Source organism: Mesoplodon mirus, assembly GCF_964341445.2.
Source record: "Mesoplodon mirus genome assembly, chromosome: 8".
NCBI lineage: Eukaryota > Metazoa > Chordata > Mammalia > Artiodactyla > Ziphiidae > Mesoplodon > Mesoplodon mirus.
The window spans coordinates 35,746,144-35,770,923 of NC_138984.1; the positions used below are offsets into that span (position 1 = coordinate 35,746,144).

Consider the following 24,780-nt stretch of genomic DNA (forward strand, 5'->3'; position numbering starts at 1 on the left):
AATCTTCCAGAGATCTCCATCTCATCACCAGCACCCAGCTTCACTCAACGACCAGCAGGCTACAGTGCTGGACACCCTGAGCCAAACAACTAGCAAGACAGGAACACAACGCCACCCATTAGCAGAGAGGTGGCCTAAAATCATAAAAAGTCCACAGACACCCCAAAACACACCACCAGACGTGGACCTGCCCACCAGAAAGACAAGATCCAGCCTCATCCACCAGAACACAGGCACTAGTCCCCTCCACCAGGAAGCCTACACAACCCACTAAACCAACCTTAGCCACTGGGGACAGACACCAAAAACAACAGGAACTACGAACCTGCAGCCTGCAAAAAGGAGACCCCAAACACAGTAACATAAGCAAAATGAGAAGACAGAAAAACACACAGCAGGAGAAGGAGCAAGATAAAAACCCACCAGACCTAACAAATGAAGAGGTAATAGGCACTCTACCTGAAAAAGAATTCAGAATAATGATGGTAAAGATGATCCAAGATTCTATTTCCCAGATCCAAAATCTTGGAAATAGAATAGACAAAATGCAAGAAACAGTTAACAAGGACCTAGAAGAACTAAAGATGAATCAAGCATCGATTAAAAACACAATAAATGAAATAAAAAATACTCTAGATGGGATCAATAGCAGAATAACTGAGGCAGAAGAACGGATAAGTGAGGTGGAAGATAAAATAGTGGAAATAACTGCTGCAGAGCAAAATAAAGAAAAAAGAATGAAAAGAACAGAGGACAGTCTCAGAGACCTCTGGGACAACATTAAACGCACCAACATTCGAATTATAGGGGTTCCAGAAGAAGAAGAGAAAAAGAAAGGGACTGAGAAAATATTTGAAGAGATTATAGTTGAAAACTTCCCTAATATGGGAAAGGAAATAGTTAATCAAGTCCAGGAGGCACAGAGAGTCCCATACAGAATAAATCCAAGGAGAAATACGCCAAGACACATATTAATCAAACTGTCAAAAATTAAACACAAAGAAATCATATTAAAAGCAGCAAGGCAAAAACAACAAATAACACACAAGGGAATCCCCATCAGGATAACAGCTGATCTCTCAGCAGAAACTCTACAAGCCAGAAGGGAGTGGCAGGACATACTTAAAGTGATGAAGGAGAAAAACCTGCAACCAAGATTACTCTACCCAGCAAGGATCTCATTCAGATTTGATGGAGAAATTAAAACGTTTACAGACAAGCAAAAGCTGAGAGAGTTCAGCACCACCAAACCAGCTTTACAACAAATGCTAAAGGAACTTCTCTAGGCAAGAAACACAACAGAAGGAATATACCTACAATAATGAACCCAAAACAATTAAGAAAATGGGAATAGGAACATACATATCGATAATTACCTTAAATGTAAATGGACTAAATGCTCCCACCAAAAGACACAGAGTGGCTGAATGGATACAAAAACAAGACCCATCTATATGCTGTCTACAAGAGACCCACTTCAGACCTAGAGACACATACAGACTGAAAGTAAGGGGATGGAAAAAGATATTCCATGCAAATGGAAACCAAAAGAAAGCTGGAGTAGCAATTCTCATATCAGACAAAATAGACTTTAAAATAAGGACTACTAGAAGAGACAAAGAAGGACACTACATAATGATCAAGGGATCGATCCAAGAAGAAGATATAACAATTGTAAATATTTATGCACCCAACATAGGAGCACCTCAATACATAAGGCAAATACTAACAGCCATAAAAGGAGAAATCGACAGTAACACAATCATAGTAGGGGACTTTAACACCCCACTTTCACCAATGGACAGATCATCCAAAATGAAAATAAATAAGGAAACACAAGCTTTAAATGATACATTAAACAAGATGGACTTAATTGATATTTATAGGACATTCCATCCAAAAACAACAGAATACACATTTTTCTCAAGTGCTCATGGAACATTCTCCAGGATAGATCATATCTTGGGTCACAAATCAAGCCTTGGTAAATTTAAGAAAATTGAAATTGTATCAAGTATCTTTTCCGACCACAATGCTATGAGACTAGATATCAATTACAGGAAAAGAGCTGTAAAAAATACAAACACATGGAGGCTAAACAATACACTACTTAATAACGAAGTGATCACTGAAGAAATCAAAGAGGAAATTAAAAAATACCTAGAAACAAATGACAATGGAGACACGACGACCCAAAACCTATGGGATGCAGCAAAAGCAGTTCTAAGAGGGAAGTTTATAGCAATACAATCCCACCTTAAGAAACAGGAAACATCTCGAATAAACAACCTAACCTTGCACCTAAAGCAATTAGAGAAAGAAGAACAAAAACATCCCAAAGTTAGCAGAAGGAAAGAAATCATAAAAATCAGATCAGAAATAAATGAAAAAGAAATGAAGGAAACGATAGCAAAGATCAATAAAACTAAAAGCTGGTTCTTTGAGAAGATAAACAAAATTGATAAACCATTAGCCAGACTCATCAAGAAAAAAAGGGAGAACACTCAAATCAATAGAATTAGAAATGAAAAAGGAGAAGTAACAACTGACACTACAGAAATACAAAAGATCATGAGAGATTACTATAAGCAACTCTATGCCAATAAAATGGACAACCTGGAAGAAATGGACAAATTCTTAGAAATGCACAACGTGCCAAGACTGAATCAGGAAGAAATAGAAAATATGAACAGACCAATCACAAGCACTGAAATTGAAACTGTGATAAAAAATCTTCCAACAAACAAAAGCCCAGGACCAGATGGCTTCACAGGCGAATTCTATCAAGCATTTAGAGAAGAGCTAACACCTATCCTTCTGAAACTCTTCCAAAATATAGCAGAGGGAGGAACACTCCCAAACTCATTCTACGAGGCCACCATCACCTTGATACCAAAACCAGGCAAGGATGTCACAAAGAAAGAAAACTACAGGCCAATATCACTGATGAACATAGATGCAAAAATCCTCAACAAAATACTAGCAAACAGAATCCAACAGCACATTAAAAGGATCATACACCATGATCAAGTGGGGTTTATTCCAGGAATGCAAGGATTCTTCAATATACGCAAATCAATCAACGTGATACACCATATTAACAAATTGAAGGAGAAAAACCATATGATCATCTCAATAGATGCAGAGAAAGCTTTCGACAAAATTCAACACCCATTTATGATAAAAACCCTGCAGAAAGTAGGCATAGAGGGAACTTTCCTCAACATAATAAAGGCCATATATGACAAACCCACAGCCAGCATCGTCCTCAATGGTGAAAAACTGAAACCATTTCCACTAAGATCAGGAACTAGACAAGGTTGCCCACTTTCACCACTCTTATTCAACCTAGTTTTGGAAGTTTTAGCCACAGCAATCAGAGAAGAAAAGGAAATAAAAGGAATCCAAATTGGAAAAGAAGAAGTAAAGCTGTCACTGTTTGCAGATGACATGATACTATACATAGAGAATCCTAAAGATGCTACCAGAAAACTACTAGAGTTAATCAATGAATTTGGTAAAGTTGCAGGATACAAAATTAATGCACAGAAATCTCTGGCATTCCTATATACTGATGATGAAAAATCTGAAAGTGAAATCAAGGAAACACTCCCATTTACCATTGCAACAAAAAGAATAAAATATCTAGGAATAAACCTACCTAAGGAGACAAAAGACCTGTATGCAGAAAATTATAAGACACTGATGAAAGAAATTAAAGATGATACAAATAGATGGAGAGATGTACCATGTTCTTGGATTGGAAGAATCAACATTGTGAAAATGACTCTACTACCCAAAGCAATCTACAGGTTCAATGCAATCCCTATCAAACTACCACTGGCATTTTTCACAGAACTAGAACAAAAAATTTCACAATTTGTATGGAAACACAAAAGACCCCGAATAGCCAAAGCAATCTTGAGAACGAAAAATGGAGCTGGAGGAATCAGGCTCCCTGACTTCAGACTATACTACAAAGCTACAGTAATCAAGACAGTATGGTACTGGCACAAAAACAGAAAGATAGATCAATGGAACAGGATAGAAAGCCCAGAGTTAAACCCACGGACATACGGTCACCTTATCTTTGATAAAGGAGGCAGGAATGTACAGTGGAGAAAGGACAGTCTCTTCAATAAGTGGTGCTGGGAAAACTGGATAGGGACATGTAAAAGTATGAGATTAGATCACTCCCTAACACCATACACAAAAATAAGCTCAAAATGGATTAAAGACCTAAATGTAAGGCCAGACACTATCAAACTCTTAGAGGAAAACATAGGCAGAACACTCTATGACATAAATCACAGCAAGATCCTTTTGGACCCACCTCCTAGAGAAATGGAAATAAAGACAAAAATAAACACATGGGACCTAATGAAACTTAAAAGCTTTTGCACAGCAAAGGAAACCATAAACAAGACCAAAAGACAACCCTCAGAATGGGAGAAAATATTTGCAAATGAAGCAACTGACAAAGGATTAATCTCCAAAATTTATAAGCAGCTCATGCAGCTCAATAACAAAAAAAACAAACAACCCAATCCAAAAATGGGCAGAAGACCTAAATAGACATTTCTCCACAGAAGATATACAGACTGCCAAGAAACACATGAAAGGATGCTCAACATCTTTACTCATTAGAGAAATGCAAATCAAAACTACAATGAGATATCATCTCACACCAGTCAGAATGGCCATCATCAAAAAATCTAGAAACAATAAATGCTGGAGAGGGTGTGGAAAAAAGGGAACACTCTTGCACTGCTGGTGGGAATGTGAATTGGTACAGCCGCTATGGAGAACGGTATGGAGGTTCCTTAAAAAACTACAAATAGAACTACCATATGACCCAGCAATCCCACTACTGGGCATATACCCTGAGAAAACCATAATTCAAAAAGAGACATGTACCAAAATGTTCATAGCAGCCCTATTTACAATAGCCCGGAGATGGAAACAACCTAAGTGTCCATCATCGGATGAATGGATAAAGAAGATGTGGCACATATATACAGTGGAATATTACTCAGCCATAAAAAGAAATGAAATTGAGCTATTTGTAATGAGGTGGATAGACCTAGAGTCTGTCATACAGAGTGAAGTAAGTCAGAAAGAGAAAGACAAATACTGTATGCTAACACATATATATGGACTTTAAGAAAAAAAAAATGTCATGAAGAACATAGGGGTAAGACAGGAATAAAGACACAGACCTACTAGAGAATGGACTTGAGGATATGGGGAGGGGGAAGGGTAAGCTGTGACAAAGTGAAAGAGCGGCATGGACATATATACACTACCAAACGTGAGGTAGATAGCTAGTGGGAAGCAGCCGCATAGCACAGGGAGGTCAGCTCGGTACTTTGTGACCGCCTGGAGGGGTGGGATAGGGAGGGTGGGAGGGAGACGCAAAAGGGAGGGGTTATGGAAACATATGTATATGTATAACTGATTAAATTTGTTATAAAAAAAAAAAAAAAAAAAAAAAGAAATAAACCCATACATACAGGCCAACTGATTTACAGCACAGGAGCCAAAAATATACGATGGAGAAAGGTGTCTTCAATAAACGGTGTTGGGAAAATTGGATATCCACATGCAAAAGAATGAAACTGGACCACTATCTTACACCATACTACACAAAAATTAACTCAAAATGGATTAAAGCCTTGAATGTAAGCCATAAAACTCCTAGAAGAAAAAATAGGTGGTAAGCTCCTTGACATAGGTCTTAGTGATGATCTTTTAATCTGACATGAAAAGCAACAGAAGCAAAAATAAACAAGTGGGACTACATCAAACTAAAAAAGCTTCTGCACAGCAAAGGAAACCATCAACAAAATGAAAAGGCAAACTACTGGATGGTAGAAAATATTTGCAAATCATATATCTGATAAGGGGCTAATATCCAAAATATATAAAGAACTCATACAGCTCAATAGCAGAAAAACAAACAATCTGATTCAAAAATGGACAGAAGATCTGAATAAACATTTTTCCAAAGAAGACATATAGATGACCAATGGGTACATGAAAAGATGCTCAACATCATTAATCATCAGGGAAATGCAAATCAAAACCACAATGAGATATCACCTCATGCTTGTTAGAATGGCTGTCATCAATAAGACAGGAAATAAATGTTGGCAAGGATGTGGAAAAAAAGGAACCGTTGTGCACTGTTAGTGGGAATGTAAATTGGTGTAGCCACTATGGAAAATAATGTAAAAGTTCTTCAAAAAAGTCTAAGTAGGACTAACATATGATCCAGCAATTCTACTTCTGGGTGTCTATCCAAAGAAAGCAAAAACACTACTCATAAAGATATATGTATCCCCATGTTCACTGAAGCATTATTTACAATAGCCAAGATATAAAAACAACCTAAGTGTCCATTGATGGATGATGGTATAAAGAAATTGTGGTATGTGTGTGTATATATATATATATTTGCAACAAATGGACCTTGAGGATATTATGCTAAGTGAAGTAAGTCAGACAGAGAAAGACAAATACCATATGAGCTGTCTTTTATGTGGAATCTTAAAAACAAACAACAAACAAGCAAACAAAATCCAAAGCAAAAAAACAGGGAACTGATTGGTATTTGCCAGAGGTGGGGGGGGGCAGTGGGAGAAATGGGTGAACTGTTTTTTGTTTGTTTGTTTTAGTTTAAACAAAATGAATAAAAAATAAAATAAGGTAAAACAATGTTTCCACTTCAGGCTTTTTATAGTGAATGGCAGCTCAGCTGAGGAATCTTTGAAGGTTTGTCCAATACTTTTCAAATTCAAAATACATCTAACTGTACCATGAGTTCGACTATTCTAGCAGTTCCCAAAATGTGTTCCATAGCATGCTAATTTTACTGGGTGCCAAAGTGCATTACAGAATGATTGGGAAACATGGATTCAACAAAGCTAAATAGGTGTCTTTACTATAGAATCTTTAATTTGTTAATAAAGAATTTAAAGCTTTAGGGGGAGAATAAAATATGCAGTAGCATTTCTCAAGTTTATTTGTGAAACCCTTTTTTCCTCAGTAAATCTCTTGAAACTGCTATTCTGGGAAAAACAACTTGGGATACTCCTGGTTATCCTCTGGATCACATCAGAATTTGTGAGAACTGAGTAATGTGTTGTGTAATTCCAGTGTAACACTCCAAATTTTAACTTGCTGGTATTAACATTATGTGTGAGTTTGAAAGAGTGTATTCCAGTTGAAACAATCTTTTGTAAACTTGCTAATTTACTTATTGACCTTGGTGGGAGATGAGAGATGAGGTAGGTTGATACCTCTTGGCTCAAATTCTTGATGAAAACCTTTTTATTCACCCTGAAGGTAGACTTTGGAGACGTTTTCCTTAGTTACTAAACCTGTAAATGCTGGTTTACAGGACCAGCTGGTTGACAAGAACCTGCTTCTCTATTTACAGGCGACTGCTAGTGCCCAATGAGGAGGAAGAAGAAGGCGTGAACTGTAAGACTGGTCCTAAGCCAGTCCGATTTTTGGGGCCTTCCACCAGCACCCAAATTAAAGTCAAGAACTCGGCTTCCGTCAGGGTGCCTCCGGCCAGTGCCCCGCAGCCCTGGTCCCGGGCATCCGTGAACCCGGATGCAGGAGGAACGGCAGCTCAGCGCTCTGCACCGTCGAAAGCCCCGTCCCCGGTGGGCACAGGCCTGCCCGGGCATCAGGCCGCCCACGGGACCGAGGGTGCTGAGAACGGGGCCATGCACCCACCTCCAGCTAAGGTTCTGCTCTCCGACAAAAAGGCCACCCCGCACCGAGTGATAAAACTGAAGCGGACTCCCTTGTGCGCTGCGGGGCCTTCCCCGCCCGCCTGCACCGCGGCCAGGCCGGCGGGGCCCCCAGAGCCGACCCCTGACGCCCCCAGCGCCCTGGGCGCGCAGACTGAGAACGGGCAGGGCCAGACCGATTGATGGAAACGGGGACTCAGGGTGTCCCGTTTGCCTCTCCGAGCTTACAACCCGTTTAATACAAATAAGCGGCACTGTTTCCTGATGCAGTTGGGATGAAAACTTGTTTCTTTCTATTTAGGGTGAATTGTGTGAAGTAGGAATGGAGGAGGGAGACTATAAGTGGTTGGGCCTATACTTCTCATTTTCCCAACGTTTAAATTATTTGTCTAGGGATGGTTTTAATTTCAGGTTTTTTAATGTGTGTGGGCTTTTTTTTTTTTTAATGTTTAATTGGTATTAAGGCAACAAAACAGTAGAGCAAAATCATCCCTAGCAAGTCCACTTTGTTGCTGAAATAATTATAGATTTTAGGCACTTATTTAATGTTACTCATTGCAGCCCAGGGATAGGAGTGAGGTTTGGGCTTAGCTTTCAGTCTGGTGAAATAGAGAGGGTGATATTAGTGCTTCCCTGTGCTGTGGCCCAGATGGGAGGAGATTTGAGAGAAAATGTAGATCAAGGTGAACTCCCTGCAGGGCACTCTCAGTCTCAAAAGGTAACATGAAAAGAAATGATGGGGAGGGGGAAAAAAAGATAATAATTTGAGATCACACTTTGACTTTCACTTAATGGAACAATTTTCTTTCCTAGATTGGCTTTTCTTACTCTTTTCCGTTAGCAGATTTAGTTATACCTTGCAAGAAGATTTCTTGGAATAAGAACTATATAACATGTCATGTAATTAATTGTTAAAATATTTTATTTTTCATTTGAATAGTGAAGTTTTGAAAGTACTTTGAAGAGAAAAGTTTAACTTTTTAACTAAAGTTAATATTTTTTTCAGAAATGACCATTAAAGAGTTATTCTGATTATACAGTATGATTTTTTATGCATAAAATTTCCACATAACTTGAATTTAATATTTTAAAACAGAGAATTTTGATTAATCTTCTATTTTTTCACAACTATTCAGTTGTATGTGTTTACACGTACATGTTATGTTTTATAATTGGATCACATGTTTCTGTCTTCAGTGAGCAGTATGCCGTCAGTGTGTTAAAAATAAGTTCATAAAGCAGGGTACTTTTTACTCAGTGCTTATCATTGTACTTGTACTGGTTTAAAAGAGTAAAGTAAATATACTCAAAACATTACTTTTTATAAAATAGAAAAAACCTTTCTGTAAAAAGTGACATTTTTCTGTGACTGTACTTATTTTTAAGCCTTGGAGCCCTTTAGTAGTTTGAAAGCTTGTTCGTTTATATAGGTTACCTATTACAGCTCACAAAATTGCTTTCTTGTCTAGTTAATGTATGAAATCGTTAAACCGATTTTGGATAGCTATCCAAATACCACCAGCCTTTTTAAAATAAGTGGTTTATTTGGCTAGAAAAAGTGAATATTTAAAACTAAAGATTCATGAATGATATTCCCCTGGGGAATATATAAAATATTCAGTCACCTTGAAAAATACTATTACATAGAATCCAGGTCTTCTGAAAATTAAAGACCATAGTGAGTTTTGAGAACTTCCGTTTAGGATATTATTGGTATTGCTTGATCTACAACATTTTGAATTGCTGATTCATGTAAGAAAATTTTATACTAATAGACGTGTATTTTACACATAATAAACATTTGTCTGGAAAGGAAACATGTTGAAGGTTAATCATGGTTGATTCAGTCAACAGCCTGCATTTCTTTGCATCAAGTAGTTTAAGGGACGTCTATTGAGCACATTTGGCTTTTATAAGAGGAGAGTTTTTGGAATAACTATTGGGCCATGGTTCAGCTGAGGTGGAAAGGGACAAACCATCCCTTATGGGTATCAGGAGTCAAAATCAACTTCAGAATGCTCCAGTAACTTGAACATTACTCTATTTGGGTGTGGTTCCCTGGGGATTAGGTTCATTTCGCATGAAGACACATTTTTCCTAATACCAGACTCTGTAAACATAAGAGTTGGTAACTCATCATAACCCATTGGTCTTCCTGGAAAATAAAAATTTTTTAAAAGGAAAGCATGCTTTATAAACAGTGATTCAGTGTCATTACTTTGGAAAAGTAGGTTTGTGCAGTTGTTGGATCAGAGGACGCAACAGAAATCCTGAATGGTGGGCTTCCCTGGTGGCGCAGTGGTTGAGAGTCTGCCTGCCGATGCGGGGGACACGGGTTCGTGCCCCGGTCCGGGAGGATCCCACATGCCGCGGAGAGGCTGGGCCCATGAGCCATGGCCACTCATGGGGCCTGCGCGTCCGGAGCCTGTGCTCCGCAGCGGGAGAGGCCACAACAGTGAGAGACCTGCATACTGCAAAAAAAAAAAAAAAAAAAAAAGAAATCCTGAATGGTAAGTAGAGTATTTAGGTATTGCTCATATTAAAAAAGATAATTGACTATGCCCTTCCAGGCAATCTGTGTTGAAAACCGGTTTGCCCTGATTAAAACTGGTTAATTATAAGGTGGAGAGGCTAAGGCTGGCAGTAGGAATCTACTGAAGGATTTGTTTCATTTGTATTTTTAAATAATAAGTTTTTGTTTCAATATTGCTTTATGTTAGTTTATGAAGTATTTTCATATATTTTATTTCACTGTGTTCAGTTTGCTTTTTAGTTTCAGAACAACATAATGAAAGTAGTCTTTTCCAGTCCTTTAGAGATCGAGAAAATGAGGTTCAGTAACGTAAAGGCTGTACAGTAATGATCCCCCCTCCACACACACATTTTAGCCACGTAATCTAATTTCACAGAATGCCACAGCAGCACTGATCAAAGGAAAAGCCAGAGGGAGGAAGTAGATGTCAAATGGTGGATTTGTTTAATATTTAAAGTTTTTGAACAGGAAGGTATTATGGTGTTAGGATGACATGTCTGACTTCTACTAGAGAGTGACTGCCACCTCTGTACTTGCAATGCCTGGTACACAGTAGGCCTCCGGTAAATTGCTGACAGGGCAACGCCCCCTCCCCCAATTATTTTATAAACTGTATCTGGTATGGTCTTTGGGGGCGCAGAAACTGATTTCCGACCTTGGAAAATTTATCCTGTCAGAACAAAGGAGATGCTGGCGGAAATCCCTTAATTTGGTGATGGTTGCTAATGACCACAATTACCATTAGTAATGACAGTAACAGTTATATAACTTGTCAAGTTGTTTAAAGTAATTCAGAGACATGGCTCATGAGACCCCAGAGAGGTCAGACAGATACTGCCTGACTTCTGAGAAAGGAAAAAAGCAGTCTGGCCCCTCTCCTCCTGCTTTACTGCCCCTGCTAGACTTGCTGATGCAATTTCTTTTTCATTCACAGATGGAATCCTATTGCTTCCTTAGCGAGTGCTAACATTGAAAAAGTTGTTGATTCACTTCCCAATCTATGGTTAAATACAGTGTAATTATTATCAACTATACTTTGATTTCTAAAGAAGGAATTAATGTACAAGCGTATTTGGCTTTTCCTGAGAAATTGTTCATAGAAGAATTTTTATTTAAATAGCATTTTGAATGTGCACAAAAACTTGTGGTAGTAAATTGTTCAGTAAAGGGAAAAATGCTAACATATGAGTATGAGGTGCCTTATAAAGGATTGCCTTATTTATACCTGCAATCCCTTTGAACAGCTTTAATCTGTTTGGTAGGATGTTGGTTAGAAACTAAGTAGAAAATATGCACTTAATAAAATGAAGGGAAAGAGCTTTTACTATAGCAAATGAAAAATATTTTTAAATGATTTACATATGTGTATTCCTAAGTTAACCAGGAACTTTTTAATTATGGAAAATACTGTCATTTTCCCATATGCTGAAACTCTCCCTTGGAAACTGTCAACAAGTTGCTGAATTCCTCAGCCAGTGAGGAGTGGATGAGTGATTCTTTGTCGAGGGCTGCAGTTTTCACTCAGATGAAATCAAATGCAGGATTTCAAGCATGTAGTACAGCCAGAAAAGGAAACATCCTGAATAACTAACAGAAAAGAAAGATTGGTTTCCAGCTGTTTTCAGAATTTCATATCCACGGAATTTGGTTGGTGGAGCAGCCAAAGAACCGTTTTCACTTATAGTCCTGTCAGCCTCATGAGCTACACATGGTTTATATTGTTACAGAAAAGCTAATTTTTCTTTGTTCACATATGTTGCCTCAGACAGCCCATACACATTTCATATTTGCTGGCTAGACACTTCCTGATGTAAGCTGTGGCTAAGACATAATTTTACAGTAACTGTCAGTCAATATTCTGTCCTACTTGTTTATTTAACAACTTTTCATTTTACAATGTTGTTTCTCATACTTTCTTTTACCCTAAAACCTTCATTACCTTAGTAAAATTGTGCTCAGCTACAGGAATGAATCTGAGGGCCTGAAGCTTAGAAGAGAAACTTGTTTTAAACAGCACTTTATGGAAAGCAAGAGATTGGAAAAAGTTGGAAAGGTTTGCTAAAGTTGGAAAAAGACAAATATTGCTTCCTTCTGCCAAGATTTCTTAAAAATTTGGACATTCTGCTTCAATAGCAGCTCTTTCAAGAACTTATGCCCTAATTTCTTGGTTTGGAAGATGTGGAAACCCAGCTTCTATGTAGATGACATGAATAGCCCAAGGACATCAGAAATTGTATATTTAGACTCCAGCTGTGGGCCAGACAGTCTGGATTTCATGACATAGGCTGAACCAACCAGGAACCCAGCGTAACTGGAGGAACAAGGCACAATGTCTCTGCTCATCCACCGTTTCTGTTTTCTTTCTCCAAAGCCCCTGGACCCTCCAGATCAGGGTTTTTCAACTGTGACACTATTGGCATTTTGGACTGGATAATTCTTTATTGAGGACGACTGTACTGTGCACTGTAGGATATTGAGCAGCATCCCTGCCCCAGTTGTGATAATCAAAATGTCTCCAGACTTTTCCAAATGTCTCCTGGAGTTGGGGGGTGGACACAAAATTGGTTACCCCCAGTTGAGAACCATTGCATTAGCTGGGTGACTTAACCTGAGCAAAATACTGGTAACTATTTCTCCTAATTGGGGGTTGTGGATGAGTAAGAGAACATTAGAGCTGTCAGTCACAGGCAGGAGTGGAACCCTGGGAATTGAGGGGGAGGATGATACTAAAGGATGTCTCAGGCCTGCCAATTAAAGAATTCGATCCTGTTAGCTCTCACTTACATTTCTGGTTTTGGTATAATATTAGAAATATTTTTGTTTGCTGTTCTAACCAAGCAACTATCTAATAAAAACTAAGATGTACCCTTCTAAGCCCTTTATATGTTAACTTATTTAATACAGCAACCCTATAATGTAGGTATATTATTATCCCCATTTTTCAGATGGAGAAACTGAAGCACAGAGGGGTTTGGTAAGCTGCCTTGCATCTAGTATGAGGCAAGGGCAGGATTCACGTGTATGTCATCTTAATCGAGTCCAGGCCTTTAAGCACTATTTTAGGCCCCTTCTTATAGGAACTTGACATTCCTCCCAGAGATGAGCTAGCCAGGACTTAGAAAATTTGTGTGCCTCATAGCTATTTATCAAATACTGTTTATTTGTTTTAGATTTATTTATCAAATACTGTTCTAGTGCTTTCTAAGGGTATGCCAGGTATCAACTCTTTGCTTCTTGGTTCCAAATCTACTCTTCACTGCCCTGCTGTGATCCTGGAGCTGGACCCCCCTAAGCACTTCCCTTTAGCCAGCTGGCTTTGTCACTGCAGGGACACTGCAGCAGGAGGGGGCTTTTTCCTGGTTCCATGAGTGTCCCTGTGTTCTTGCTCCTGCAACGAGTGCTTGGCTGGGATATGGGAACCCCAACGGGCCCAAGTTTCAGCAGCAGCAGCTTCCTGTCCCATGGGCCTCCTGGCTGGCTCCCCAGATAATTCAACAACACGCCTGCAGGAAGCTTCCTGGCAAGTTTTGCTGGCGCCCCAGCAGGATTCCCAGTGGGTTCCGTGGCACCCCTGCAGGTGGCCCCCTGGTGAGTCAGCCAGCTCCTCCGGGGAAAGCTCCTCGGTTCTCCAGTGCCCTGGGGGGTGGGGCTTCTCCCTTGCCAGTACTTCAGGGGGCTTCTTGGCCTCTACTGGGGCCACAGGGTCACCCTCCCTCACAAGGTCAGAGTCTCAGCCTTGGGGGCAGGGGTGGGTGGGGCAGGGAGTTCTCCCAAACTTGTCCTTTCCTTTGCCTCAAGCTCTAGTAATAGCCATCCCAGTACCTGCTATTCCTGTTTTCTTTAGTAGCTAATCCCCTTACTAATAATTACTTCATATATACATGCATTTCTCTCTCCATAAAGCTTCCCCATATAAATTTATAAAGTGTCTCCACTCACATTGCTCTGTGGTTGCTGTCTCCCTACAAAGTACCAGGCATTACTCCAAGTGCTTTGCAAAGATTAACTTATTCAGTCCTTGTAACAATCCTTCCAAGTAGGTATGGTTATTTGTCCCATTTACCCATGGAGAAACGGAGGTATTGAGATGTTTAGAAACGCATTTACACAGCCAGCAGGTGGTGAGGCCCATTGTGAATCCAGGCAGTCTGCACCAGGGTCGGAACTTTAGCTGCTGCTCTCTTCCCACCTTCTCTAGAATTGACGTACTGGATTATTTTGCACGGGCCACTTAGAGTCCAGAATTTTCTAAGGGTATTAGAGAAATACTAGGGGTCATTCTTTCATAGCTGCTCTCTCTTCCTTGTATTTACTGAGTACCTACTGTGTGTCAGGCATTAGCAGAGGGGTAATGACATTATTGGCCAGCTTGATGACAATAATTTACAAAAAGTATGTTCTCTCAAAAGTCTACGAATAGGTAAATCTAACTCAAACTTAAGTTAAAAAATAGAATAGTTTTCTGGTTTTGATAGGAAGTGCTTTTTTGTTTTTTGAAGCTGAAAAAGAATTTATTTTTTTTATTGGCAAAACAAAAATTTTTTTATACAGCATGTTCTTATTAGTTACCTATTTTATACATATTAGTGTATATATGTCAATCCCAATCTCCCAATTCATCACACCACCACCACCCTCCCCCACCACTTTCCCCCCTTGGTGTCCATACGTTTCTTCTCTACATCTGTGTCTCAATTGCTGCCCTGCAAACCGGTTCATCTGTACCATTTTTCTAGGTTCCCCATATATGCGTTAATATACGATATTTGTTTTTCTCTTTCTGACTTACTTCACTCTGTATGACAGTCTCTAGATCCATCCACGTCTCAACAAATGACCCAATTTGGTTCCTTGTTATAGCTGAGTAATATTGCATTGTATATATGTACCACATCTTCTTTATCCATTCATCTGTCAATAGACACTTAGGTTTCTTCCATGACCTGGCTATTGTAAATAGTGCTGCAATGAACACTGGGGTGCATGTGTCTTTTTGAATTATGGTTTTCCCAGGGTATATGCTCAGTAGTGGGATTGCTGGGTAATATGGTAATTCTATTTTTAGTTTTTTAAGGAACCTCCATATTGTTCTCCATAGTGGCTGTATCAATTTACATTCCCACCAACAGTGCAAGAGGATTCCCTTTTCTCCACACCCTCTCCAGTATTTGTTGTCTGTAGATTTTCTGTTGAAGCCCATTCTAACTGGGGTCAGGTGATACCTCATTGTAGTTTTGATTTGCATTTCTCTAATAATTAGTGATTTTGAGCAGCTAGTTTCTTGTGCTTCTTGGCCATCTGTATGTCTTCTCTGGAGAAATGTCTATTTAGGTCTTCTGCCATTTTTGGTTTGGGTTGTTTGCTTTTTTAATATTGAGTTGCATGAGCTGTTTATATATTTTGGAGATTAATTCTTTGTCCGTTGATTCATTTGCAAATACTTTCTCTCATTCTGAGGGTTGTCTTTTCATCTTGTTTGTAGTTTCCTTTGCTGTGCAAAAGCTTTTAAGTTTCACTAGATCCCTTTTGTTTATTTTTGTTTTTATTTCCATTTCTCTAGGAGGTGGATCAAAAAAGATCTTGCTGTGATTTATGTCAAAGAGTGTTCTTCCTATGTTTTCCTCTAAGAGTTTTATAGTGTCCAGTCTTACATTTACATCTCTAATCCATTCTGAGTTTATTTTTGTGTATGGTGTTACAGAGTGTTCTAATTTCATTCTTTTACATGTAGCTGTCCAGTTTTCCCAAAACCACTTATTGAAGAGACTGTCTTTTCTCCATTTTATATCCTTGCCTCCTTTGTCATAGATGAGTTGACCATAGGTGCATGGGTTTATCTCTGGGCTTTCTATCCTGTTCCATTGATCTATATTTCTGTTTTTGTGCCAATACCATATTGTCTTGATGACTGTAGCTTTGTAGTATAGTCTGAAGTCAGAGAGTCTGATTCCTCCAGCTCCGTTTTTTTCCCTCAAGACCACTTTGGCTATTCGGGGTCTTTTGTTTCTCCATACAAATTTTAAGATATTTTGTTCTAGTTCTGTAAAAAATGCCATTGGTAATTTGATAGGGATTGCCTTGAATCTGTAGATTGCTTTGGGTAGTATAGTCATTTTCACAATATTGATTCTTCCAATCCAAGAACATGGTGTATCTCTCCATTTGTTGGTATCATCTTTAATTTCTTTCATCAGTGTCTTATAGTTTTCTGCATACAGGTCTTTTGTCTCCCTAGGTAGGTTTATTCCTAGGTATTTTATTCTTTTTGTTTCATTGGTAAATGGGAGTGTTTCCTTAATTTCTCTTTCAGATTTTTCATCATTAGTGTATAGGAATGCAAGAGATTTCTGTGCATTAATTTCATATCCTGTAACTTTACCAAATTCATTGATTAGCTCTAGTAGTTTTCTGGTGGCATCTTTAGGATCCTCTATGTATAGTATCATGTCATCTGCAAACAGTGACAATTTTACTTCTTCTTTTCCAATTTGTATTCCTTTTATTTCTTTTTCTTCTCTGATTGCCATGGCTAGGATTTCCAAAACTATGTTGAATAATAGTGGTGAGTGTGAACATCCTTGTCTTGTTCCTGATCTTAGAGGAAACGCTTTCAGTTTTTCACCATTTAGAATGATGTTTGCTGTGGGTCTGTCATATATGGCCTTTATTATGTTGAGGTAGGTTCCCTCTATGCCCACTTTCTGGATAGTTTTTATCGTAAATGGGTGTTAAATTTTGTCAAAAGCTTTTTCTGCATCTATTGAGATGATCATATGGTTTTTATTCTTCAGTTTGTTAATATGGTGTATCACATTGATTGATTTGCATATATTGAAGAATCCTTGCATCCCTGGGATCAATCCCACTTGGTCATGGTGTATGATCCTTTTAATGTGTTGTTGGACTCTGTTTGCTAGTATTTTTGTTGAGGATTTTTACATCTATATTCATCAGTGATATTGGTCTGTAATTTTCTTTTTTTTGTCATATCTTTGTCTGGTTTTGGTATCAGGGTGATGGTGGCCTCATAGAAAGAGTTTGGGAGTGTTCCTTCCTCTGCAAATTTTTGGAAGAGTTTGAGAAGGATGGGTGTTAGCTTATCTCTAAATGTTTGATAGAATTCACCTGTGAAGCCATCTGGTCCTCGACTTTTATTTTTTGGAAGATTTTAAATTACAGTTTCAGTTTTATTACTTGTGATTGGTCTGTTCATATTTTCTATTTCTTCTTGGTTCAGTCTTGGAAGAATTTCTAAGTCTTTCTAAGAATTTGTCCATTTCTTCCAGGTTGTCCATTTTATTGGCATAGAGTTGCTTGTAGTAGTCTCTTAGGATGCTCTGTATTTCTGCAGTGTCTGTTATAACTTCTCCTTTTTCATTTCTAATTTTATTGATTTGATTCCTCTCCCTCTTTTTCTTGATGAGTCTGGCAAATGGTTTATCAATTTTGTTTATCTTCTCAAAGAACCAGCTTTTAGTTTTATTGATCTTTGCTATTGTTTTCTTTGTTTCTATTTTATTTATTTCTGCTCTGATCTTTATGATTTCTTTCCTTCTACTAACTTTGGGTTTTGTTTGTTCTTCTTTCTCTAGTTCCTTTAGGTGTAAGGTTAGATTGTTTATTTGAGACTTTTCTTGTTTCTTGAGTAGGCTTGTATTGCTATAAACTTCCTTCTTAGAACTGCTTTTGCTGCATCCCATAGGTTTTGGACCATCGTGTTTTCATTGTCATTTGTCTCTAGGTAGTTTTTGATTTCCTCTTTGATTTTTTCAGTGATCCCTTGGTTATTTAGTAACGTATTGTTTAGTCTCCATGTGTTTGTGTTTTTTATGTTTTTTTCCCTGTGATTGATTTCTATTCTCATAGAGTTGTGGTCAGAAAAGATGCTTGATGTGATTTCAATTTTCTTAAATTTACTGAGGCTTGATTTGTGACCCAAGATGTGATCTATCCTGGAGAATGTTCCATGAGCACTTGAGAAGAAAGCGTAATCTGCTCTTTTTGGATCGAATTTCCTATAAATATCAATTAAACCTATCTGGTCTATTTTGTCATTTAAAGCTTGTGTTTCCTTATTAATTTTCTGTCTGGATGATCTGTCCATTGGTGTAAGTGAGGTGTTAAAATCTCCCACTATTATTGTGTTACTGTCGATTTCCTCTTTTATAGGTGTTAGCAGTTTCCTTATGTATTGAGGTGCTCCTATGTTGGGTGCATATATATTTATAATTGTTATGTCTTCTTCTTGGATTGATCCCTTGATCATTATGTAGTGTCCTTCCTCGTCTCTTGTAGCATTCTTTATTTTAAAGTCTATTTTATCTGTTATGAGTATTGCTACTCCAGCTTTCTTTTGATTTCCATTTGCATCAAATATCTTTCTCCATCCCCTCACTTTCAGTCTGTATGTGTCCCTAGGTCTGAAGTGGGTCTCTTGTAGACAGCATATATATGGGTCTTGTTTTTGTATCCATTCAGCAAGCCTGTGTCTTTTGGTTGGAGCATTTAATCCATTCACATTTAAGGTAATTATCCATATGTATGTTCCTATTACCATTTTCTTAATTGTTTTGGGTTTGTTTTTGTAGGTCCTTTTCTTCTCTTGTGTTTCCCACTTAGAGAAGTTCCTTTAGCATTAGTTGTAGAGCTGGTTTGGTGGTGCTGAATTCTCTTAGCTTTTGCTTGTCTGTAAAACTTTTGATTTCTCCGTTGAATCTGAATGAGATCCTTGCTGGGTAGAGTAATCTTGGTTGTAGGTTCTTCCCTTTCATCCCTTTAATTATATCATTCCACTCCCTTCTGGCTTGTAGAGTTTCTGCTGAGAAATCAGCTGTTAACCTTATGGGAGTTCCCTTGTATGTTATTTGTTGTTTTCCCTGGCTGCTTTCAATAATTTTTCTTTGTCTTTAATTTTTGCCAGTTTGATTACTATGTGTCTCAGCATGTTTCTCCTTGGGTTTATCCTGTATGGGACTCTCTGTGCTTCCTGGACTTGGGTGGCTACTTCCTTTCCCATGTTAGGGAAGTTTTCGACTATAGTCTCATCAAATATTTTCTTGGGTCCTTTCTCTCTCTCTTCTCCTTCTGGGACCCCTATAATGAGAATGTTGTGGTGTTTAATGTTGTCCCACAGGTCTCTTAGGCTGTCTTAATTTCTTTTCATTCTTTTTTCTTTATTCTGTTCCGTGGCAGTGAATTCCACCATTCTGTCTTCCAGGTCACTTATCCATTCTTCTGCCTCAGTTATTCTGCTGTTGATTCCTTCTAGTGTAGTTTTCATTTCAGTTATTGTATTGTTCATCTCTGTTTGTTTGTTCTCTAATTCTTCTAGGTCTTTGTTAAACATTTCTTGCATCTTCTCGGTCTTTGCCTCCATTCTTTTTCCAAGGTCCTGGATCATCTTCACTATCATTATTCTGAATTCTTTTTCTGGAAGGTTGCCTATCTCCACTTCATTTAGTTGTTTTTCTGGGGTTTTATCTTGTTCCTTCATCTGGTACATAGCCCTCTGCCTTTTCATCTTGTCTATCTTTCTGTGAATGTGGTTTTTGTTCCACAGGCTGCAGGATTGTAGTTCTTGCTTCTGCTGTCTGCCTGGCCTGTGGTCCCCAGGGCTGTCACGGCTTCCGCTGCTGAGGCCCCTCCAGAGCCAGTAGCCTAAGTGAGGCTGTCCTCTCCTTGGGCTCCGGGGCAGTTCATTGATGGTGGAGGGAAGAGACCCCGAGCCAGAAATTCCAGCTCTGCGGAAATGCGGGCTCCATTCTAGGCACAGGGGGTGGGACTGCTCCAGAAAGTGCTTTTTTACACTTATTTTCTGTTAAGAGTCTTTGGTCCTGGTTGCAGTCATGGTTCTGAAATATATATATATATATATATATATATATATTTGGCAGAATCTACATACTCTCTCAGGCAAATAAATTTGCCACTGAATTTATGTATTCTCTAAAAACTGTGTGCTGTAATTTCTCCTGTGAAACTTGAACTTAGTGGTAACACTGAAAACTCTTCTGAGCTGTAGAGTTCACAAACAAGGGGACTTCTGAAAATCAATCACCAAAAACAATTTGTGAGAAACTTGTGTGTTTCTCAGCATGACTGGGTACAGATGGGAGTTCCTTTGCCTGAGGGGCTGTAATGAGATTAAGCTCTGGTTTGGGCTGATCTGCCTCCAAGGCTTGGGGACTTGGTTCTTGGAAACAAGGAACAGACAGAAAACTTCTTTAGGAGTTATAAAGGTTTGTTGGGAAAAGGATGAAAAAAAATCCTTTTAACAGTTTGCAATGAATAATATTAAAATTGTGCCTCAAATTCTTGAGCTAACAAGGGAAATCCTGGGGCCTAGCAACTCTTCATATTTTTTCTCACAAAATTAGATCAGTTAAGATGGCTCAGTACTTTCAGGAAAATGCGAGAGCAATGTATTAATCAGTTGAATAATTATTATTTATTATTAGTATCTTTTGCTATTTTATGGTTTGTTTAGGAAATTTTGGAGTGACTCTTTCTCCTTTGCTTCTTTTTTTTGGCACCTGGGAGCAATGTGGAATCCTAGCCCACCTGTGCCTGAATTTTAGGTATATGCTCTGAAGCAAGTGTGGTTAAAAAAAAAGTGCCATTACATATTTTATGGATGCTGTCACTAGAATGTCTGCTGAGAAATGAAAATGTTACCATCTCCAGACACAAGAGGGCACTCTAAACAGCGTAGGTTACAGCATCAAAAGGGAGGGATGGAGGGAAGGAGGAAGCTTAGTCAAAGGTACTATTGAATTCAGGCATCTCCCTAGCTGTCTCCGTTGTTCCCCCTTCTCCCCGCCCCTCACCTCACCCCACCCCCGCCTTGCCCTGGGAAAAGAACTGTCCAGGCCTTGGATTCCCTCTTCTCATGGTTAAATCGAGATTGAGGCTTTCAGAGTCAGAATTCCCAAATCTCTTACTTCAGTAAAAATCTGCATGTCGCTTTCCTCTGCTAACTCACCTCATTAACTTCATTTGATGTTGCTTCCCTAAGAATGTTAAATTAAAATCTCGTTTTCTGATGCCAGCAGAATTGAACTGAGCTCTAAATTGGATATAGTATGGGTTTCTTATTTCTTCCCCACGGTATGCGGGCCTCTCACTGTTGTGGCCTCTCCCGTTGCAGAGCACAGGCTCCGGATGCACAGGTTCAGCGGCCATGGCTCACGGGCCCAGCTGCTCCGCGGCATGTGGGATCTTCCCGGACCGGGGCACGAACCCGTGTCCCCGGCATCGGCAGGCGGACTCTCAACCACTGCGCCACCAGGGAAACCCCCCCACAAACTCTTGTATGGCCTTTATTGAGGGTGAATTTTGCACCAACTTATGTTTAACCTTCTGAGCCTTGCTGTACTCAGCACCCCTAGAATAGGGTCAGCGGCACAGAGCTGGAGTATGTAGAGATTCTCAAACGAAATGTAAATTTGGAATGTAATTGGGAACCCAACAGGGAGGTTTTGCCTTTAATGGATGGAGCCTTGGTTGTACAATGTAGGTGAGTTTTGAAGTTATTCAATCTTCACAGGTATCAAAATGGTTTAACCTCTACTAGAGAAGTGTTTAAGAGAAAAGAATCTATTCTTCTAGGTACTGTGCATTAAGTAGAGAGATTAGAGTGCCCATAGCCCATGGATTTTTTTTTTAAGAAGTTTAAAATATCTTAAAAGAATGGCAAAATTCAACCCAGATTTCTAGGATCACACCAATGATTCCACTGGAACAGATGTAGATATGTAATATAGTATTTCAATGGACTGACACTGGCACTAAAATATTGAAACGACTATTTCAAAGATGCACATTGGTGAATGCTTACATGCCCAGGGTCTACAAGAAAGGCAAAAATCTAGGAAAAAAATGTAAACAGGTCTGAATATTTCTTAGCATTCTTTTTTGTTTCTTTTCAGTGACCCGGAGCATTTGCTACGTGCTTAGGAATGTGGCTGAGCTTTCTTAACCCCAAGAACAGCATAATGGGTGCGTCAAGGTTGAGGGTGGAGGGTCCACCCTGACAAAGGCAGATGTGCTCCTGACCTGGCAAACCCATCATTTTCCTGTTGCAATAATCATTTGACTCATCTTTAAAGCTGTTACATTTGAACTGACATTTTTCTGTGGTGAGCCAAATCTTGGTACACAAAATTTGTGCAAAGTCCTCCTGTCTTATAAAATATAAATCCAGGGCCTCAGATGGAATAAACGGAGATTGCAGTCCTGAACATTTACCTTTCTTATTTGAACGAACAAACCTTCCTTCCTTCCTGGAATGTGACTTCACATTTAAAATTCCTATTAAACCTAGAAAAATGGTACAGATGAACCGGTGTGCAGGGCAGAAATAGAGACACAGAAGTAGAGAACAAATGTATGGACACCAAGGGGGGAAAGCGGCGGTGGGGGGTGGTGTGATGAATTGGGAGATTGGGATTGACAGATATACACTGATGTGTGTAAAATAGATAACTAATAAGAACCTGCTGTATAAAAAAATAAAATAAATTCAAAAATAAAATAAAATAAAATTCCTATTAAATCTCTGGGTACACCCAGAGACCTCAGAAGTTTCTCTCCAGAGAGAGCAAACATCCTCCCTGCACCTGGCGAAAGAAGAAACGGATGCTTGCGTGGTGTGCAGGCTCAGGTGCTCGGGGCTGCTCTGTGGAAGAGAACCACTGAACCTGGGCTGCCAGAAAAAATGTTAACTTTGAGTTGAAAATAAGCATTTGAACTTGAAAGAAGCCAACACATCTGTAGGACACATGGAATTTCGATGGAAGCAGTGGCCAAACTGAGCTGCCTTGCCCTCCAAGACAGGGGACTTGGGGCTCCTTGGGGTGTGGGCCCCCGGTATCCCCTCTCCCTTCCTCAGATAACAGGAGCCCTGCTGCACACAGCCCCTGTGCTTCTGGGCAGCCGGCCACAACCCAGCTTGGGGGTGGGCTCTAGTCTATGCTAATTAGCACATGTCATTTGCTGATTGGTTGAGGGACAAGCCTACCAGCAGTCTGGGCCAATGATACGCAAGACCCTCGCTGGGACTTTTGAGAAAGACACTTGCTCCACGTGGACGCTACCTGGAGAGCTGCTCTTTTCTTCTGGACAGTGTAGGGGTGGACATGACTCTTAGGAGTGAGGCAGCTATTTGCCACCATTCTGAATACAACGTCAGCCTAAGGAGAAAGGGAGAGCTGAGATAACCAGGAGAAAGGAGCTAGAGTCCTGATCCATTTGGACCCAAGCATACTTTGATACTGGGCTTTGCAGCCACTAAACCAATACCTTTTCTTTATTGTTTAAATGAGGCTAAGGTTTATATTACTTGCAACCAAGGTTTCGTCTAAGACGATCGGGGTGCACATCGATCTATATGTGTGTAACGAACTGGCAGGGCCATTGTCAGGCATTGTTTTTTTCCAAAAGGTTACCTGTCCCGAGAGAAACAGTATTGTTCAGAGCTCTGTGCCACAACTTCTAGTCTCTAAAGTTTTCTTGAAAGTGCTACCTAGTACACTGGATGATAAAGTGAGCATAAATTAAAAAGGAAAAAAAACAAGCCAGGTGTCAAATGCAGCATATTTTAATTTGTTTCAAATAAAGCAATATATGTATATATATATTTTTCAGAAAAACACCAGATGTTAAACTCTAGAAAAGCGCACGTGTCTTCAGCAGATCAAGTTTGTCTGATCAATAAGAATTTTGTTTTCAACATTAACTCTCTAAAGACGATCAATGGACTGACATCACTGCTACAACATAGGTTGCTACTGAGCCTCTGATCTTTAGCCACATCTTGATTTTCCTAACAAATGAGTAAATACTGCCTGGCTAAAATGCTGCAAAGTCTTGATGAGAAAAAGCGCCAACAGATCAAGCAAAGCCATGAAAGTTATGAAGCAAGCTAGAGCTGATTATTAGAATTAGAAAAAGTGATTAAGAGAGGATGACACAGCCGTACAGGATTTGGATATTCGGATTGACTCTCTTTTGGCAGCGAATTGGGTCAGCACCTCGGGCAGGGAACAGAAACTGAATGAAAACGGCTTTTTTTTTCCTCTCCTAGCTCAGGCCACCAACGTCACAGCTGGGACAGAGAGAACCGCGGCATCTGTGGAAACTTCTATTCTCGTGGGGCAGAGATTGCACTGTGAAACCCTGGAGACGTTTCCCCGGAAAGGCCTGGCCTCCGAGTTGTCTGCAGCATGCTGCCTTCGTCGGGGCTTTTCCGGATGGGCTGCGGCCTCGGGGGTCTTGGTTCCCAAAGAGGCCTCCTGGTTTTTGGTGCCGCCTTTGTTTTTGGGACGGAAGCCGTTGTGTGGCTGTCTTCTGTGTTCATGGCGGTTGTTGCCTTTCCCCATCGGATCAGCTTCGTTACCACTGCCCTGGGGCTTCGCAGACCCATTTAGCCTGTTGTTGTGATACTGCGGATTAAATCTTCGTCTTTGGCTAGAAGACCCATTCTAC

At 39.5% G+C, this 24,780-nt stretch overlaps 2 protein-coding genes across 7 annotated transcripts in view; one reads left to right on the forward strand and one right to left on the reverse strand.

Annotated features, from left to right (window-relative positions):
• Positions 1-10,092, forward strand: part of KCTD18 (potassium channel tetramerization domain containing 18) — a 37,178-nt gene extending 27,086 nt beyond the window's left edge. The window contains exon 7 of the mRNA XM_082630715.1: positions 7,442-10,092. Within this exon, the coding sequence (XP_082486841.1) occupies positions 7,442-7,946 (505 nt within the window). The 3' untranslated portion in view covers positions 7,947-10,092. The remainder of the gene's footprint in view (positions 1-7,441) is intronic.
• A 13,785-nt stretch (positions 10,093-23,877) lies between these two features.
• The window catches only part of SPATS2L (spermatogenesis associated serine rich 2 like), a 176,684-nt gene continuing 175,781 nt past the window's right edge, over positions 23,878-24,780 (reverse strand). For all 6 annotated transcript variants that reach the window (XM_082630130.1, XM_082630134.1, XM_082630131.1 and 3 more), the window contains one exon: positions 23,878-24,776. In XM_082630130.1, coding sequence (XP_082486256.1) covers positions 24,381-24,776 — 396 coding nt within the window. In that variant the 3' untranslated portion in view covers positions 23,878-24,380. The remainder of the gene's footprint in view (positions 24,777-24,780) is intronic.